Source organism: Narcine bancroftii, chromosome 1 (assembly GCF_036971445.1).
Source record: "Narcine bancroftii isolate sNarBan1 chromosome 1, sNarBan1.hap1, whole genome shotgun sequence".
Lineage (NCBI taxonomy): Eukaryota > Metazoa > Chordata > Chondrichthyes > Torpediniformes > Narcinidae > Narcine > Narcine bancroftii.
This window is the reverse complement of record NC_091469.1, coordinates 129,233,367-129,251,329: the sequence shown is the minus strand read 5'-3', so window position 1 is coordinate 129,251,329 and position 17,963 is coordinate 129,233,367. Positions and strand designations below refer to the sequence as shown.

Below are 17,963 nucleotides of genomic sequence, written 5' to 3'. Positions count from 1 at the left end.
GGAGGTGTGGAATAGCAAATGAAAAACATCTGGAGATTGAGGTTTCACGTGTATGCTGGATTAAACAATCTAGTTTTTCCAGTTCTTCTAAATACTTGAGTTTCACTGATGGTGTAAACCAGTGGAAAGATTGAAAACTGTGCACACTGGTAGGTAGAAGTATCCTCAGTCTTTGAATGCTGAATTAGCCTTGAGTTCAGTTATTTCAGTGAAAGACCCTAAGAGCAATGTGAATATTAATGAGATCTAGATGAGTATTTTGCCCTCATGATAAACATGAGCAGAACTTTGGTATTCCTTTTTTTGAATATTTTATTTATTTAAATCATGATGTATATATTGAAACATACAATTAATGAAACTTTAAAAATTACATACATGTTATTTTAAAAAAAACTCTACCCACCTAACCCCACCCCCCACTAACCTACCCCAAAAACAGAAAAAAAGAAATGAGGAGATTAACCATAACAATAAAATTCATCAATTAATTGCCATGGATTAGAATAACACCACTACTCTCCAGGCAGGGGGTTCAAAAACTCCAACCCATATAATCCAAATAAGGGACAAATTTTCAAATTCAAAAATCTTGATTGAAATGGGAGAAAGATTTAGGAATATTTACTTCTCAGGATGATTGGATGAGTTTATGTAGGGATAGTATGACTAAAATTATAAATGTAAAGTATTGATTAGTTCATTATAATTTGATTCATCAATTATTTTTAACTCCAGAAAAGTTAAGGCGATACAATTTAATTCCTTCAGTCTTGTGTTTTAGATGTCACAAGGAAGTAGGGTCTTTTACATTCTGTCTAGCTATATGGTGGGGAGCTGGCTGATGGAGGAAACTGCCAAAATGTTTGGCCTGGAAGTCAGCCTGAAGAAAACAGAGGTCCTCCATCAGCCAGCTCCCCACCATGACTACCAGCCCCCCCACATCTCCATCGGGCACACAAAACTCAAAACGGTCAACCAGTTTATCTATCTCGGCTGCACCATTTCATCTGATGCAAGGATCGACAACGAGATAGACAACAGACTCGCCAAGCAAATAGCGCCTTTGGAAGACTACACAAAAGAGTCTGGAAAAACAACCAACTGAAAAACCTCACAAAGATAAGCATATACAGAGCCGTTGTCATACCCACACTCCTGTTCGGCTCCGAATCATGGGTCCTCTACCGGCATCACCTACGGCTCCTAGAACGCTTCCACCAGCGTTGTCTCCGCTCCATCCTCAACATCCATTGGAGCGCTTTCATCCCTAACGTCGAAGTACTCGAGATGGCAGAGGTCGACAGCATCGAGTCCACGCTGCTGAAGATCCAGCTGCGCTGGGTGGGTCACGTGTCCAGAATGGAGGACCATCGCCTTCCCAAGATCGTGTTATATGGCGAGCTCTCCACTGGCCACTGTGACAGAGGTGCACCAAAGAAAAGGTACAAGGACTGCCTAAAGAAATCTCTTGGTGCCTGCCACATTGACCACCGCCAGTGGGCTGATATCGCCTCAAACCGTGCATCTTGGCGCCTCACAGTTTGGCGGGTAGCAACCTCCTTTGAAGAAGACCGCAGAGCCCACCTCACTGACAAAAGGCAAAGGAGGAAAAACCCAACCCCAACCAACCAATTTTCCCCTGCAACCGTGTCTGTCTGTCCCGCATCGGACTTGTCAGCCACAAATGAGCCTGCAGCTGACGTGGACATTTACCCCCTCCATAAATCTTCGTCCGCGAAGCCAAGCCAAAGAAGAGAAGAAGCTACATGAAACAGTAAAACCTTTTTGGGATAGATGTAAGAAATGTTTAGAAGCTATTTCACTAGATCCTTTATTTTTGTTGGTTAATATGAAGAAGTTGAGTTTAGAATTAAGATTAAATAGATTTCAAATTGCATTTTTGAGATTGGGATCTGCTGTAGCTAAAAAAATGTCTGGCAATTGGAAGAATGAGACTGATTTGAATATTCGGAGATGGCATAGAGAAATAGGTTTTCTGTTGGAGAAGATAACATATAACTTTGGTATTCCTGATGCTGAATCATCTGTCATCCAGAATTTAACTCGATCAGTCTTGTGAATCCAAAGCAAAATACTACTGCAGATGTTGCAAAACAAAACATGGAAACTGGGCTAGGGAGCATGTGTGCAGGAGTTTTCAGGTGGTTGACTTTTCATCATTTGAAAGGTTAATTAATTTTAAAATTTCAGGACCGTTAGACAATACCTACTCTTTCTTCAGAAGCATAATCGCAGTTAGAAAAACCTATTTCACAGGGAGAGTTAATAATGATTATTAAATCATTGCAATTTGGCAAAGGACCAGGCCCTACTGCTTTCCTGTTTAGTTTTATAAAACTTTTTCCCACCTGCTGGTGCCCTATTTATGTTCTGTATTTTCTGACTCTTAAATCCAGGAACTTGCCAACCACTTTGATGGAATGATTTCCCTCTTCTCAAACAGAATAAATATCTATCAGTTTATGCTTCCTACTGACCAATTTTTCTTCGAGATTTAAAATTTTAAAATCTAAAATCTTGGCCAGTAGATTGAAAGATATTTTGGCTTTTGTTATTTCAGAGGACCAGATGAGTTTTATTAAAAGCTGTTATTCACATTTTAATATGCTGGTTATTGAATGTTATATATTCCCCCTCAGTCTCTTCCTTGGAATGTGTTATCTTTGGATGCTGAAAAGGCCTTTGATAGAATTGAATGGGAATATTTATTTGCAATATTAAAAAGGTTTAATTTTGGTCCCATATTTATTTCTATATTTATTACTATAGTTGCTTCTATTCTTATTAACTCCTTGATATGTAAACCTTTTAAACATAATTGAGAGACCAGACAGGGTTGCCCTCTTAGGCCTTTGTTGTTTAATTTATTTTTAGTATTCTTGGCTATTGCCTTCAGAGAATCTCAGGATATTTCTGGAATTATTCGGGGAGGATTGGTCCACAAAGTTTCTCTTGATGCTGATGACCTTTTGTTTTTTTTAAAATCTGACCCTAAATTTTCAATTCCAGCATTATTAACATTACTCCGTCAATTTGGTAAATTTTCTGGATGTAAGCTTTGGGGATTAAAAAAAATTCATAACCTTTCGTGGATATCCCTCTTAGTTGATCCATTGATCCACAGAGTGAAGATGCCAGTGCGTGTATTTGTTTAACGTGTGCTTAATGTTGCACTCCATGAAGCACGTGATACCTCACTAATCAATCAACTAATTCCAATGGCATGGAAACCATAACGATTGGAGCTGATGGATTTGTTGCAGCCTTCATCCACCTACTTAGCTGTTGAGTTCGAAGTAACTTTGACCACCTGTTCCACCATTGAGGCCTTGGTTGGATTGTTTTGTCAGGGATCTCACCCTTGACCTTACTGCTGTGGGTGGCTCTATCAGAAGCATAGCTCTAGATCCCATCACTCTCCGGATCTCAGGACCATACAAGCTTCTCCACCACAACAAGGTGACAATCCACGGGGAAGTCGTAACCTTTATTGGGAATGATAATTACATAACGTGATTCTCATGGATTTGCGGTTTTTAAAATTATTTTTATTAGTAATGTACTTTATATTGGCATGCAACTTGGGAATGGTTTAGGCCTTGAATTATATAGTTATATTTAAAAAAATTTAATTTTTATATGCTATACGACATTAGTTCAAGAATATATCAACTAAATAGTTTGCTTACTTTGTTACAGCTGCATTAATCTTTTTATGTATGTATTAGTAAAAACTTAATGAACTTTTTCAATATTTACCCCCTTTTTATGCATTGTAGATAACCTGTTGAGTAATAACAGCATTTTTGTTTTATTTCAGTTATAAATATGGTTACTTCAAGTGTACACTAGCAGCTGGTTTCCCTGAGCTGAATGACTCGCATGGTAACAATCTGCCAAGTGAATATGAACTAGAATTTTATCAGATCATTCTCTTTTATTAATAATATACACATTCAGGATAAAATGGATACTGTATAGTGGAGATTTAACTCTTGTTTAAAAAAAATGTTGAGTTTTGTAATTTGAGATCAAATACAACAGTTTTTGAAACTAAAAATATTCTGTCAAAAGTATGTTCTTATTTTGGGATGCTCTGAAAGCATATTTAAGAGGACAAATTTTTAGTTTTATATCTAAAATCAAGAAGCAATATTTAGGTAAATAAATTAGAAAGGGAAATGGAACTTTTAGAAATATTTACACCAGATTTCTACAGAAGTTAAAGATACAATTGATTAATAGAAAATTATATATTATAATTCATTGCAGACTTTTAAATTTGAAAAATTATTGCAAGGATTAAACAAATGTGTTATGAATTAGGAGAAGGAGCTCAAAGCTTTAGTTTGGCAATTGAAGCCGAAACAAGTTTCAAGAACAATAAATGCTATTAGAAAAGACTTGAGTATTATGTATAAACATCAAGTGATAAATGATGTATTTAAGGAATTTTATAAAAAAATACATACTTCTGAGGCAGTAAAAGACTTTAGAGGGATAATTTTTTAAATCTGATCTTCAATTGCCTTTAATAGGAATGTAAAGAATTAGAGAACTCTTTCACTCAAGGAAATTATAGAAGCACTTAAATCAATACCTAATGGAAAGTCTCCAGGAGAAGAAGGGTTCTCAGCTGAATTTTACAAGAAATTACAAGATTTATTAATACCTTTATTGATTGAGGTTCTTGACCAAGCTTTGAAAAGCATCTTCATTCTTTACTGGATTCTTTCTCTCAAGCAATTATGGTTATAATACTTAAGAAAGATAGACCCTTTGAAGGCAAGTTCTTATAAGTTCTATATCTTTGTTAAATGTTGATTATAAAATTGTAACTAATTGGAAAATATTTAACATCGTTGATTCATGTAGATCAAGCTGGATTTATTAAAGATTGTTATTCTGCAGATAATATTACAAAGCTAATTAGTCTGATAAATATTTCACAGCAGGAATCCAATTTACCATTGGTCTTATCATTAGATGCTAAAAAGGCTTTTGATAGAGTAGAATGGGGATTTTTAAAGTATTGTAAAAATTTAAATTTGGACCAATATTTATTAGTGGATTAAGGCAATATATAAAAATCATATGGCTAGAGTTGTGACAAATGGACAGATATCATTGCTGTTTATATTGGAGAGGTCTACTAGACAAGGTTGTCCTTTGTCACCAGCATTGTTTGCATTCACTATTGAACCTTTGGCTCAGTTAATAAGACAAGATCATAATATCAAAGGGAAATCTGAAAAATTTAAAATTATTTGCAGATGATGTTTTGATTTATTTAACAGAATCAAAAGAATCCTTGAGATTTTTGTATGATAGATTGGAACAATATGGAGAAATATCTGGTTATAAAATTAATTGGGGAAAAAAGTGAAATTATGCCATTAATAGATGCTGATTATACTTGTAAGAATATTGTTCAATTTAAATGGTCAGATCAAAATAAATATTTAGGTATTAAAGTTGACAAAACCATTTATATGAATTAAATTATTTACCTTTATTTAATAAAATTAATGATTTAAATCAATGAAAAGATTTACCAATATTAATAGAGTTAAATTGCATTAAAATGAATATTTTCCGAGATTACAATACATTTTTCAGTCTATTGTAAATTTCCTCAATTTTTAAAAAGATTTGTATTTTATAATTAGGAAGCTTTTTATGGAAAGATTAAAATGGTAAGAGTGTGTTTACAAAAATTAATGTGGAAATATGATTTGGGAGTTTCACAACTTCTGAATTTTCAAAATTGTTATGCAGCTCAATTAGTTTATTAATAAATGTTTGATTTGGGAAGTCTTTTTTGGCAGATATTGAATTAAATTGAATTAATGAGAATAAGAAATCAATTTGTATATAAATGGAATTTGAAACTGTTGCGTAAGTATACTCACTGATTTTGATACATTTTATGGAAATTCGGAATAGGATAAATGAAGAAATAGGTACATGTGTTAAAGTTTCTAGGAAGACATCTTTTGTATCAGTATAAACTTTTTATTTTTGTAGTTAATAATCAACATTTGAAAACATGGGATCAAAAAGGAATTAAAACTGTACAGGATTGTTATGAAGCAGGTTATTTATTCAAAGAATAAAGGTGAAATATGAAATACAATCAAATACTCTTCTGTTATTATCAAGTTAGAGCTCTGTTATTGGATCATTTTGAGAACACTTTGAGGTTACCTATACAGACTAAATTTGAAATTTTAATCATGGAAGGTAAGAAAAAAAGATGTGTATCAGAAATGTATGCACTATTACAGAATAAAATGCCTAAACTAGATTTACAAAAATCTAGGTTAAAATGGGAAGATGATTTAGGAATAAAATTACTCAATAGGATTGGAGAAATTTGAACAAAAACAGTATGACAAAAATTGTAACTGTAATATATTAGTTTTTCTTCTTTGGCTTGGCTTCGCGGACGAAGATTTATGGAGGGGGTAAAAAGTCCACGTCAGCTGCAGGCTCGTTTGTGGCTGACCAGTCCGATGCGGGACAGGCAGACACGATTGCAGCGGTTGCAAGGGAAAATTGGTTGGTTGGGGTTGGGTGTTGGGTTTTTCCTCCTTTGCCTTTTGTCAGTGAGGTGGGCTCTGCGGTCTTCTTCAAAGGAGGCTGCTGCCCGCCAAACTGTGAGGCGCCAAGATGCACGGTTTGAGGCGTTATCAGCCCACTGGCGGTGGTCAATGTGGCAGGCACCAAGAGATTTCTTTAGGCAGTCCTTGTACCTTTTCTTTGGTGCACCTCTGTCACGGTGGCCAGTGGAGAGCTCGCCATATAATACGATCTTGGGAAGGCGATGGTCCTCCATTCTGGAGACGTGACCCATCCAGCGCAGCTGGATCTTCAGCAGCGTGGACTCGATGCTGTCGACCTCTGCCATCTCGAGTACCTCGACGTTAGGGGTGTGAGCGCTCCAATGGATGTTGAGGATGGAGCGGAGACAACGCTGGTGGAAGCGTTCTAGGAGCCGTAGGTGGTGCCGGTAGAGGACCCATGATTCGGAGCCGAACAGGAGTGTGGGTATGACAACGGCTCTGTATACGCTTATCTTTGTGAGGTTTTTCAGTTGGTTGTTTTTCCAGACTCTTTTGTGTAGTCTTCCAAAGGCGCTATTTGCCTTGGCGAGTCTGTTGTCTATCTCATTGTCGATCCTTGCATCTGATGAAATGGTGCAGCCGAGATAGGTAAACTGGTTGACCGTTTTGAGTTTTGTGTGCCCGATGGAGATGTGGGGGGGCTGGTAGTCATGGTGGGGAGCTGGCTGATGGAGGACCTCAGTTTTCTTCAGGCTGACTTCCAGGCCAAACATTTTGGCAGTTTCCGCAAAGCAGGACGTCAAGCGCTGAAGAGCTGGCTCTGAATGGGCAACTAAAGCGGCATCATCTGCAAAGAGTAGTTCACGGACAAGTTTCTCTTGTGTCTTGGTGTGAGCTTGCAGGCGCCTCAGATTGAAGAGACTGCCATCCGTGCGGTACCGGATGTAAACAGCGTCTTCATTGTTGGGGTCTTTCATGGCTTGGTTCAGCATCATGCTGAAGAAGATTGAAAAGAGGGTTGGTGCGAGAACACAGCCTTGCTTCACGCCATTGTTAATGGAGAAGGGTTCAGAGAGCTCATTGCTGTATCTGACCCGACCTTGTTGGTTTTCGTGCAGTTGGATAATCATGTTGAGGAACTTTGGGGGACATCCGATGCGCTCTAGTATTTGCCAAAGCCCTTTCCTGCTCACGGTGTCGAAGGCTTTGGTGAGGTCAACAAAGGTGATGTAGAGTCCTTTGTTTTGTTCTCTGCACTTTTCTTGGAGCTGTCTGAGGGCAAAGACCATGTCAGTGGTTCCTCTGTTTGCACGAAAGCCGCACTGTGATTCTGGGAGAATATTCTCAGCGACACTAGGTATTATTCTATTTAGTAGAATCCTAGCGAAGATTTTGCCTGCAATGGAGAGCAACGTGATTCCCCTGTAGTTTGAGCAGTCTGATTTCTCGCCTTTGTTTTTGTACAGGGTGATGATGGTGGCATCACGAAGATCCTGAGGCAGTTTACCTTGGTCCCAACAAAGCTTGAAAAACTCATGCAGTTTGGCATGCAGAGTTTTGCCGCCAGCCTTCCAGACTTCTGGGGGGATTCCATCCATACCTGCTGCTTTGCCACTTTTCAGTTGTTCGATTGCCTTATATGTCTCATCCAGGGTGGGAACCTCATCCAGCTCTAGCCTTAGGGGCTGTTGAGGGAGCTGGAGCAGGGCGGAATCTTGGACTGAGCGGTTGGTACTGAAAAGAGATTGGAAGTGTTCTGACCATCGGTTGAGGATGGAGATCTTGTCGCTGAGGAGGACTTTGCCGTCTGAGCTGCGCAGCGGGCTTTGGACTTGGGGTGAGGGGCCGTACACAGCCTTTAGAGCCTCGTAGAAACCCCTGAAGCCGCCAATGTCCGCGCTGAGCTGTGTTCGTTTGGCGAGGCTAGTCCACCACTCATTTTGGATCTCCCGGAGTTTGCGCTGAAGATGGCTGCATGCGCGACGGAAGGCTTGTTTCTTCTCTGGACAGGACGGCTTTGTAAGGTGAGCCTGGTGGGCAGCTCGCTTCTTTGCCAGCAGCTCCTGGATTTCCTGGCTGTTTTCGTCAAACCAGTCCTTGTTTTTCCTGGAGGAGAAGCCCAGTACCTCTTCAGTGGATTGCAGTATGGTAGCCTTCAACTGATCCCAGAGGGTTTCAGGGGACGGGTCCGTGAGGCGGGTTGCAACGTCGAGCTTTGCTTTGAGGTTTGCCTGGAAGTTTCCTCTCGCTTCGTCTGACTGCAGTTTTCCAACATTGAACCTCTTTCTGGGGGCTTTATTGTTCCTGGGCTTTGGCTTGAAGTGAAGGTTGAGCTTGCAGCGAACCAGCCGGTGGTCAGTGTGGCATTCCGCGCTAGGCATGACCCTGGTGTGGAGCACATCTTGTTTGTCACTTTCTCGCACCAGGATGTAGTCCAGGAGGTGCCAGTGTTTGGATCGGGGATGCATCCAGGTGGTCTTAAGGCTGTCCCTCTGCTGAAAAAGGGTGTTTGTAATGACAAGCCGCTGTTCTGCGCAGAGCTCCAACAGGAGGCGCCCATTGTCGTTGCACTTGCCGACGCCATGCTTGCCCAGGATTCCTGGCCAGGTTTCTGAGTCTTTGCCGACACGAGCGTTGAAGTCGCCCAGGATGACAACCTTGTCGGCTGTAGGGGTACGTTGGATGAGGTTGCGCAGGTCGGTGTAGAACTTGTTCTTTTCTGCTGGTTCCGCCTGGAGGGTTGGAGCATAGACACTGATGAGGGTGATGTGACGCTTGTTTTGAAGTGGGAGTCGCATGGACATGATTCGGTCCGAGAGGCCTGTCGGAAGGTTTTCGAGTTTGGAGGCAATGAAGCTCTTGACCATGAAGCCTACACCAGATAGGCGTCGTTCATCCGAAGGCTTGCCAGACCAGTAGAGTGTGTAGCCCGCGCCGCGTTCTTGGAGGCTGCCTACATCTGCCAGGCGGACTTCACTGAGAGCGGCTATGTCGATGTCAAGTCTGAGGAGTTCATGTGCAATGAGGGCAGACCGACGTTCAGGTCGGTGGCTGTCAGTCTTGTCTAGCATGGTTCTGATGTTCCAGCATGCTAGCTTGAGTTTGTGAGCATCTTTTGAGGGGGAGGACGTGGAGGGGGAGGACGTGGAGGGGGAGGACGTGGAGGGGGAGGACGTTGAGGGGGAGGACGTGGACCTGTCCTCGGGCCTGCGCAAAGGAGCTTTTAGGTGGAGTGCAGTGCGCGCAGTACTGGCCCCACCCTTTACACCCATGGTTCGTGTGCCGTGGCCAAGCAAGCTGGGACGTGGCAGCGAGGTCCTTGGGTCGTAGGTTTTATATCGGAGTGGCCTTCTCCTATGCAGGTTTCTTACCCGGGCTGGAGGGGCCTGCCTCCCCTCCTAGGTCGGTCCATACTGCCCGGACCGGGGCCGAGGCCGCCGCAGTTCACCCTGTGCCTGGACTGGGGCCACCGCCTCCCACTCCCTGCCCGGACCGGGGCCTCCGCCTGCCTCACTCGAGCGAGGCCGGGGCCGCCGTCTCCCCCTTGCTCCTTCCCGTATCGGGGCCGCCGCCGTCTACCCTTCGCCCGGACCGGGGCCGCTGCTGCTCTCCCTGTGCCCGGACTGGGGCCGCCATCTCCCCCTTGCTCCTGCCCGTATCGGGGCCGCCGCCGTCTACCCTTCGCCCGGGCCGGGGCCGCTGCTGCTCTCCCTGTGCCTGGACTGGGGCCGCCGCCTCCCACTCCCTGTCCGGACCGGGGCCTCCGCCTGCCTCACTCGACCGAGGCCGGGGCCTCCGTCTCCCCCTTGCTCCTGCCCGTAATACATGTAGTATTACGTGACAGTAAGGGAGACGGCGGCCCCAGTCCGGGCACAGGGAGAGCAGCAGCGGCCCCGGCCCCGGTCCGGGCGAAGGGTAAACGGCGGCGGCCCCGATACGGGCAGGAGCAAGGGGGAGACGGCGACCCCAGTCCGGGCACAGGGAGAGCAGCAGCGGCCCCGGCCAGGGCGAAGGGTAGACGGCGGCGGCCCCGATACGGGCAGGAGCAAGGGGGAGACGGCGGCCCCAGTCCGGGCACAGGGAGAGCAGCAGCGGCCCCGGTCCGGGCGAAGGGTAGACGGCGGCGGCCCCGATACGGGCAGGAGCAAGGGGGAGACGGCGGCCCCGGCCTCGGTCGAGTGAGGCAGGCGGAGGCCCCGGTCCGGGCAGGGAGTGGGAGGCGGTGGCCCCAGTCCAGGCACAGGGAGAGCAGCAGCGGCCCCGGCCCCGGTCCGGGCGAAGGGTAAACGGCGGCGGCCCCGATACGGGCAGGAGCAAGGGGGAGACGGAGGCCCCGGCCTCGGTCGAGTGAGGCAGGCGGAGGCCCCGGTCCGGACAGGGAGTGGGAGGCGGCGGCCCCAGTCCAGGCACAGGGAGAGCAGCAGCGGCCCCGGCCCGGGCGAAGGGTAGACGGCGGCGGCCCCGATACGGGCAGGAGCAAGGGGGAGACGGCGGCCCCAGTCCGGGCACAGGGAGAGCAGCAGCGGCCCCGGCCCCGGTCCGGGCGAAGGGTAAACGGCGGCGGCCCCAATATATTAGTGCATTATAATTTTATATACATCAATTATATTTGATTCCCAAGAAATTAAAAAGATATAATTTACTTTCCACAGATTTTTTTTTTTTTTTTTTATTTTTTTTTTTTTCACACCATAAATCACAATAGCCATGATATACACTTTTTCTTTTCCACACATTTACAGTGACTTTTTCTCCCTCCCCCCTCCCTCCTCCCAAGCCACCCCCCCATCCCCCCCCCTCTCATCCATTTTAGTTATACAATCTAGGTTGCATTAATTCAGTTAGACAATGTTGTCATTCAACAAAAATACACCAGAAATTCTACTGAGTCCATTCTTTTCTTTTCTTCTCCTTCCATCAACTTAGGTAATGTTTGTTCCCGGTAGGTTTTCGCTATTGTATTTAATGTAAGGCTCCCATACTTGTTCGAATATTTCAATATTATTTCTTAAACTATATGTTATTTTTTCTAATGGAATACATTTATTCATTTCTATATACCATTGTTGTATTTTCAAATTATCTTCCAATTTCCAGGTTGACATAATACATTTTTTTGCTACAGCTAGGGCTATCTTAACAAATCTTTTTTGTGCATCCTCCAAGTCAATTCCAAATTCTTTATTTTTTATGTTACTTAGGAGAAAGATCTCTGGATTCTTTGGTATATTGTTTTCTGTTATTTTATTTAATATCTGATTGAGATCATCCCAAAATTTTTCTACTCTCTCACATGTCCAGATTGCATGAATTGTTGTTCCCCTTTCTTTTTTACATCGAAAACATCTATCAGATACTGTTGGGTCCCATTTATTTAATTTTTGCGGTGTAATGTATAGTCTGTGTAACCAATTATATTGTATCATACGCAGCCTCATATTTATTGTATTTCTCATCGTTCCAGAGCATAACTTCTCCCATGTTTCCTTTTTTATCTTTATATTTAAATCTTGTTCCCATTTTTGTTTAGTTTTACCATTTGTTTCCTCATTTTCCTTTTCTTGCAGTTTAATATACATATTTTTTATAAATCTTTTGATTAACATTGTATCTGTAATCACATATTCAAGGTTACTTCCCTCTGGTAAACTCAAGTTGCTTCCTAATTTATCTTTCACGTAGGATCTCAGTTGGTAATATGCCAGCGCTGTATCTCCCGTTATATTGTACTTATCTCTCATTTGTTCAAAGGATAAGAATCTACTTCCTGAAAAACAATTTTCTATTCTTTTAATCCCTTTTTTTTCCCATTTTCTAAAGGCAAGGTTGTCTATTGTAAAAGGGAGTAGCTTATTTTGCGTCAATATTAGTTTTGGTATTTGGTAATTTATTTTATTTCTTTCTACATGAATCTTCTTCCATATATTGAGGAGATGGTGTAATACTGGAGAAGTTCTATGTTGTACCAATTTTTCGTCCCATTTATATAATATGTGTTCAGGTATCTTTTCCCCTATTTTATCTAATTCTAGTCTCGTCCAGTCTGGTTTTTCCCTTGTTTGATAAAAATCTGATAGGTACCTTAATTGTGCGGCTCTATAATAATTTTTGAAGTTTGGCAATTGTAAGCCTCCTTGTTTATACCATTCTGTTAATTTGTCTAGTGCTACCCTCGGTTTCCCCCCTCTCCATAAAAATCTCCTTATTATTTTCTTTAACTCTTTGAAGAATTTTTCTGTCAGTTGTATTGGCAATGCCTGAAATAAGTATAGTATCCTTGGAAAAATGTTCATTTTAATACAGTTTATCCTTCCTATCAGTGTTAGTGGTAGCTCTTTCCAATGCTCTAAATCGTCCTGTAATTTTTTCATTAGTGGATTGTAATTGAGTTTATATAATTGGCCTAGATTTTTGTTTATTTGCACACCTAGGTATCTTATTGCCTGCGTTTGCCATCTGAATGGGGATTCCTCCTTAAATTTTGAGAAATCCGCGTTATTCATAGGCATTGCTTCACTTTTATTTACGTTTATCTTGTATCCCGACACTTCTCCATATTCCTTCAATTTCTTATATAGTTCTTTTATTGATAGTTCTGGTTCTGTTAAGTACACTATCACATCATCCGCAAACAGACTGATTTTATATTCCCTGTCTTTTATTTTTATTCCTTTTATATTATTATCTCTTCTTATCGATTCTGCTAGTGGTTCTATAGCTAGCGCAAACAATAATGGTGATAGTGGGCATCCCTGCCGCGTTGACCTGCTTAAGTTAAATTGCTTTGATACATGTCCATTTACTGTCACTTTCGCTAACGGTCCCTTATATAATGCTTTAATCCAATTAATAAACTTCTCCGGTAAACTGAATTTTTGCAATACTTTGAACAAGTAATTCCATTCTACTCTGTCGAAGGCCTTCTCTGCGTCTAAAGCAACTGCTACTGCCGGTGCTTTATTTCCTTCTACTGCATGAATTAAGTTAATAAATTTACAAATATTGTCTGTTGTGCGTCTTTTTTTGATAAATCCAGTTTGGTCTAAATTTACCATTTTCGGTACCTGTTCTGCTAATCTGTTCGCTAATAGTTTAGCTATTATCTTATAATCTGTGTTTAGCAGAGATATTGGTCTATATGACGCTGGTGAGAGTGGATCTTTCCCTTGTTTTAGTATCACTGTAATTATTGCTGTTTTACATGAATCTGGTAAGTTTTGTGTCTCATCAATCTGGTTGATTACATCCAGGAGGGGCGGTATTATTAGGTCTTTAAATGTTTTGTAGAATTCTATTGGGAGTCCATCCTCTCCTGGTGTCTTATTATTTGGTAAATTTTTTATTATCTCTTGTATTTCTACTGTTCCAAATGGTTCTGTTAATTTATTTTGTTCCTCTATTTGTAGTTTTGGTAGTTCAATTTTAGTCAAAAATTCATCTATTTTCCCTTCTTTCCCTTCGTTTTCGGTTCGGTATAATTGTTCATAGAATTCTCTGAAGTTTTCCTTTATTTCTTTTGGATTATATGTAATTTGTTTGTCTTTTTTCCTTGTTGCCAATACCATTTTCTTAGTTTGCTCTGTCTTAAGCTGCCATGCTAGGATTTTGTGTGTTTTTTCCCCTAGTTCATAATATTTCTGTTTTGTCTTCATTATATTCTTCTCCACCTTATATGTTTGTAGTGTTTCATATTTTATTTTTTTATCCGCCAATTCTCTTCTTTTGGTTGTATCTTCCTTTATTGCTAATTTTTTTTCTATGTTTATTATTTCCCTTTCCAACTGCTCTGTTTCCTGATTATAGTCCTTCTTCATCTTGGTTGCATAACTTATTATTTGCCCTCTAATGAATGCTTTCATTGCGTCCCATAGTATAAACTTATCTTCCACTGATTCCGTATTTACTTCAAAGTACATTTTTAATTGTTTTTCAATAAATTCTCTAAAATCCTGTCTTTTAAGTAGCATTTGGTTTAATCTCCATCTATACATTCTTGGAGGGATGTCTTCTAGCTCTATTGCCAATAACAGGGGTGAGTGGTCCGATAATAGTCTAGCTTTATATTCCGTTTTCTTAACTCTCCCTTGTATGTGGGCTGATAACAGGAATAGGTCTATCCTTGAGTATGTTTTATGTCTAGTCGAGTAGTATGAGTATTCCTTTTCTTTTGGGTTTTGTTTCCTCCATATGTCCACAAGTTTCATTTCTTGCATTGATTTAATTATAAATTTGGTTACTTTGTTCTTCCTGTTAATTTTTTTCCCCGTTTTATCCATATTTGGATCTAAATTCAGATTGAAATCCCCTCCTATTAGTATGTTCCCTTGCGTATTAGCTACCTTCAAAAAGATATCTTGCATAAACTTTTGATCTTCTTCGTTAGGTGAATATATATTAAGTAGATTCCAAAGCTCTGAATATATCTGACATTTTATCATAACATATCTCCCTGCTGGATCTATTATTTCCTCTTCTATTTTAAATGGCACATTTTTGCTAATTAATATAGCCACTCCTCTTGCTTTTGAATTATACAATGCTGCTGTTACATGTCCTACCCAATCTCTCTTTAATTTCTTGTGCTCCAATTCAGTTAAGTGTGTTTCTTGGACAAATGCTATATCTATTTTTTCCTTTTTCAGTAAATTTAGTAGTTTCTTCCTTTTAATTTGGTTATGTATTCCATTAATATTTAGAGTCATATAGTTCAGCGTAGCCATTTTATATTTTGTTTATCTTCTCTTTCCGTTTTTCCATCATTACCTTTCCTCTTTTTCCATTTCTGTTTTCTTATTTTCAACTTTTTACCAGACAACATTCCTACAACATCCAACATTTTCCTTATTCTCCTATTTCTATCTTCTTTATCCCCAATCTCCCCTTCCCCTCCTGAGTTGCCCTTTATCCCTTGTCGGACAACCACATCTCCCCTCTCCATTTGGATTTGCGAATCCACTCGCAAGCGTCAACTGATTTTGCAGTGACCGCTCTTTTCCCCCACCCAGCCCCCCCCAGAAAAGATTTCGTTTTTTATATGTCACAAAGGTCACTCTTTTAGTTCCCTCCTTATTCTCTCTATTCCATTACCTTCCCTTATTAATTTTTGTCTATACTCTCTATGTTTTCCTCTAATTACAGATACTTTCACATATGCCCATTGTCTCTATTCACTCTTATACCTCTTTACCCGCATACATATCAATCGTGGTCATTTTTACCCTCCTTACCCGTCTTCATCCCTCAGTCTATTTTTGTCTTTACCCACATACATATCAATCGTGATAATTTTTGCTCTCATTACCCGTCTTCATCCCTCAGTCTATTTTTGTAATTGTTCTGCAAATTTTCGTGCTTCTTCTGGATCCGAGAATAGTCTGTTTTGTTGTCCTGGAATAAATATTTTCAATACCGCAGGATGCTTCAGTGTAAATTTATATCCTTTCTTCCATAAAATCGCTTTTGCTGCATTGAACTCTTTTCTCTTCTTTAGGAGTTCAAAGCTTATATCTGGATAAATGAAGATTTTTTGCCCTTTATACTCCAGTGGTTTGTTGCCCTCTCTTACTTTTTCCATTGTCTTCTCCAGTACCTTTTCTCTTGTAGTATATCTTAGGAATTTTACTACAATAGATCTTGGTTTTTGTTGTGGTTGTGGTTTAGGGGCCAATGCTCTATGTGCCCTTTCTATTTCCATTTCTTGCTGTAGTTCTGGACATCCTAGGGCCTTAGGGATCCATTCTTTTATAAACTCCCTCATATTCTTGCCTTCTACATCTTCCTTAAGGCCCACTATCTTTATGTTATTTCTTCTGTTATAATTTTCCATTATATCTATTTTTTGGGCTAGTAATTCTTGTGTCTCTTTAGTTTTTTTATTAGATTCCTCCAATTTCTTTTTTAAGTCTTCTACCTCCATTTCTGCTGCTATTGCCCGTTCTTCCATCTTGTCCATTTTTTTCCCCATTTCTGTTAAGGTCATATCCATTTTATTTATTTTCTTTTCTGTGTTGTTTATTCTTCTTCTTAAATCATTGAATTCCTGTGTTTGCCATTCTTTAAATGACTCCATGTATCCTCTAACAAGAGCAAGTACCTCCTTTACCTTGCCTTTCTTTTCTTCTTCTATTTCCCTGTACTCTTCCTCTTCCTCTTCTTCTTCCTCTAGGTTGACCATCTGTTGTTTCTTTGCTGCCCTTTCCTCCTCTTCTTTCTTGTTTCCATTGTCTTCTGTGGTCTCTTCTTGCTGCAGGTGTTCTGCAGCTGTCGTTGCCGGCTGTGGAGATCGACTCCCCAGCTGGTCCCCCCTCCCGTCGGTGTGTTTTTTTTCATGCGCATCGCGCATGCGCGAGGAGTCGCGCATGCGCAGTTGCGCACTTTTACTCGGCTCTGTGAGCCATTGTTGTAGTTCTCTTTCTACCGACCTGAGGTAGTGGGGTCTTCTCTCCACAGCGGGCCTCTTCGGACAGGTAAGGCCTTCACCTTTTTCCTCCGTTGTCTTCTCTTCCTCTCTTCTTTCCGTTGATTTTGATTTTTCTCCTTTTGTCTCCATCTTCTTTCCACCTTTATACTCACTTTTCTTTAACTTGTATTTCTGTGCCTTTGTATTTTCTCTTGTTTTTCCCGACTTTTCTGGAGAGGGCTGGAGTTCACCGTCCGGCCACTACTCCATCACGTGACTCCCCTCAGATTTATGTTTTTGATGTCAGAAATAAATAGAAACTTTTTTTAGATTCTACATGGCTTTATGATAAGGTAAAAAACTTTGTGGACATGATTTAAGGAACCACAAGATGTTCTCAAAGTTGAACTTCCATTGTACCCATCAATATTTTGAAATATCAAAAAGATTTGTTTGTAATTAAGATTAGATAAATTTCAAATAGCATTTTTGAGATGAGCATTAGTAGCAACTGTATTGGGGTTACTTGGAAAAATTATAACATAACATAACAATTACAGCACGGAAACAGACCATTAGGCCCTTCTAGTCTGCACCGAACCAAACACCCCTTTCTAGTCCCACCTCCCTGCACAATGCCCATAACCCTCCATCTTCTTCTCATCCATATACCTGTCCAACCTTTTCTTAAATAATACAATTGGCTCCGCCGCCACTATTTCTCCCGGAAGATCATTCCACACGGCTACCACTCTCTGAGTAAAGAAGTTCCCCCTCATGTTACCTCTAAACCTCTGCCCCTTAATTCTTAACTCATGTCCTCTTGTTTTAATCTTTCCTCCTCTTAACGGAAATAGTCTATCCACATCCACTCTGTCTATCCCTTTCATAATCTTAAATACTTCTATCAAATCCCCTCTCAACCTTCTACGCTCCAAAGAATAAAGACCTAATCTGTCCAATCTCTCCCTATA

The 17,963-nt window shown here is 40.9% G+C and overlaps 1 protein-coding gene across 4 annotated transcripts in view; it reads left to right on the top strand.

The window, feature by feature from the left end:
• Positions 1 to 17,963, top strand: part of erbin (erbb2 interacting protein) — a 313,125-nt gene that overhangs the window by 36,439 nt on the left and 258,723 nt on the right. Inside the window, exon 1 of one of the 4 annotated variants that reach the window (XM_069939171.1) lies at positions 3,893 to 3,909. The exons of the other annotated variants lie outside the window; for them this stretch is intronic. Within the exon in view, the coding sequence (XP_069795272.1) occupies positions 3,898 to 3,909 (12 nt within the window). The 5' untranslated portion in view covers positions 3,893 to 3,897. Of the gene's footprint in view, positions 1 to 3,892; positions 3,910 to 17,963 lie in introns of those variants that run through there. 4 annotated transcript variants of the gene reach the window in all.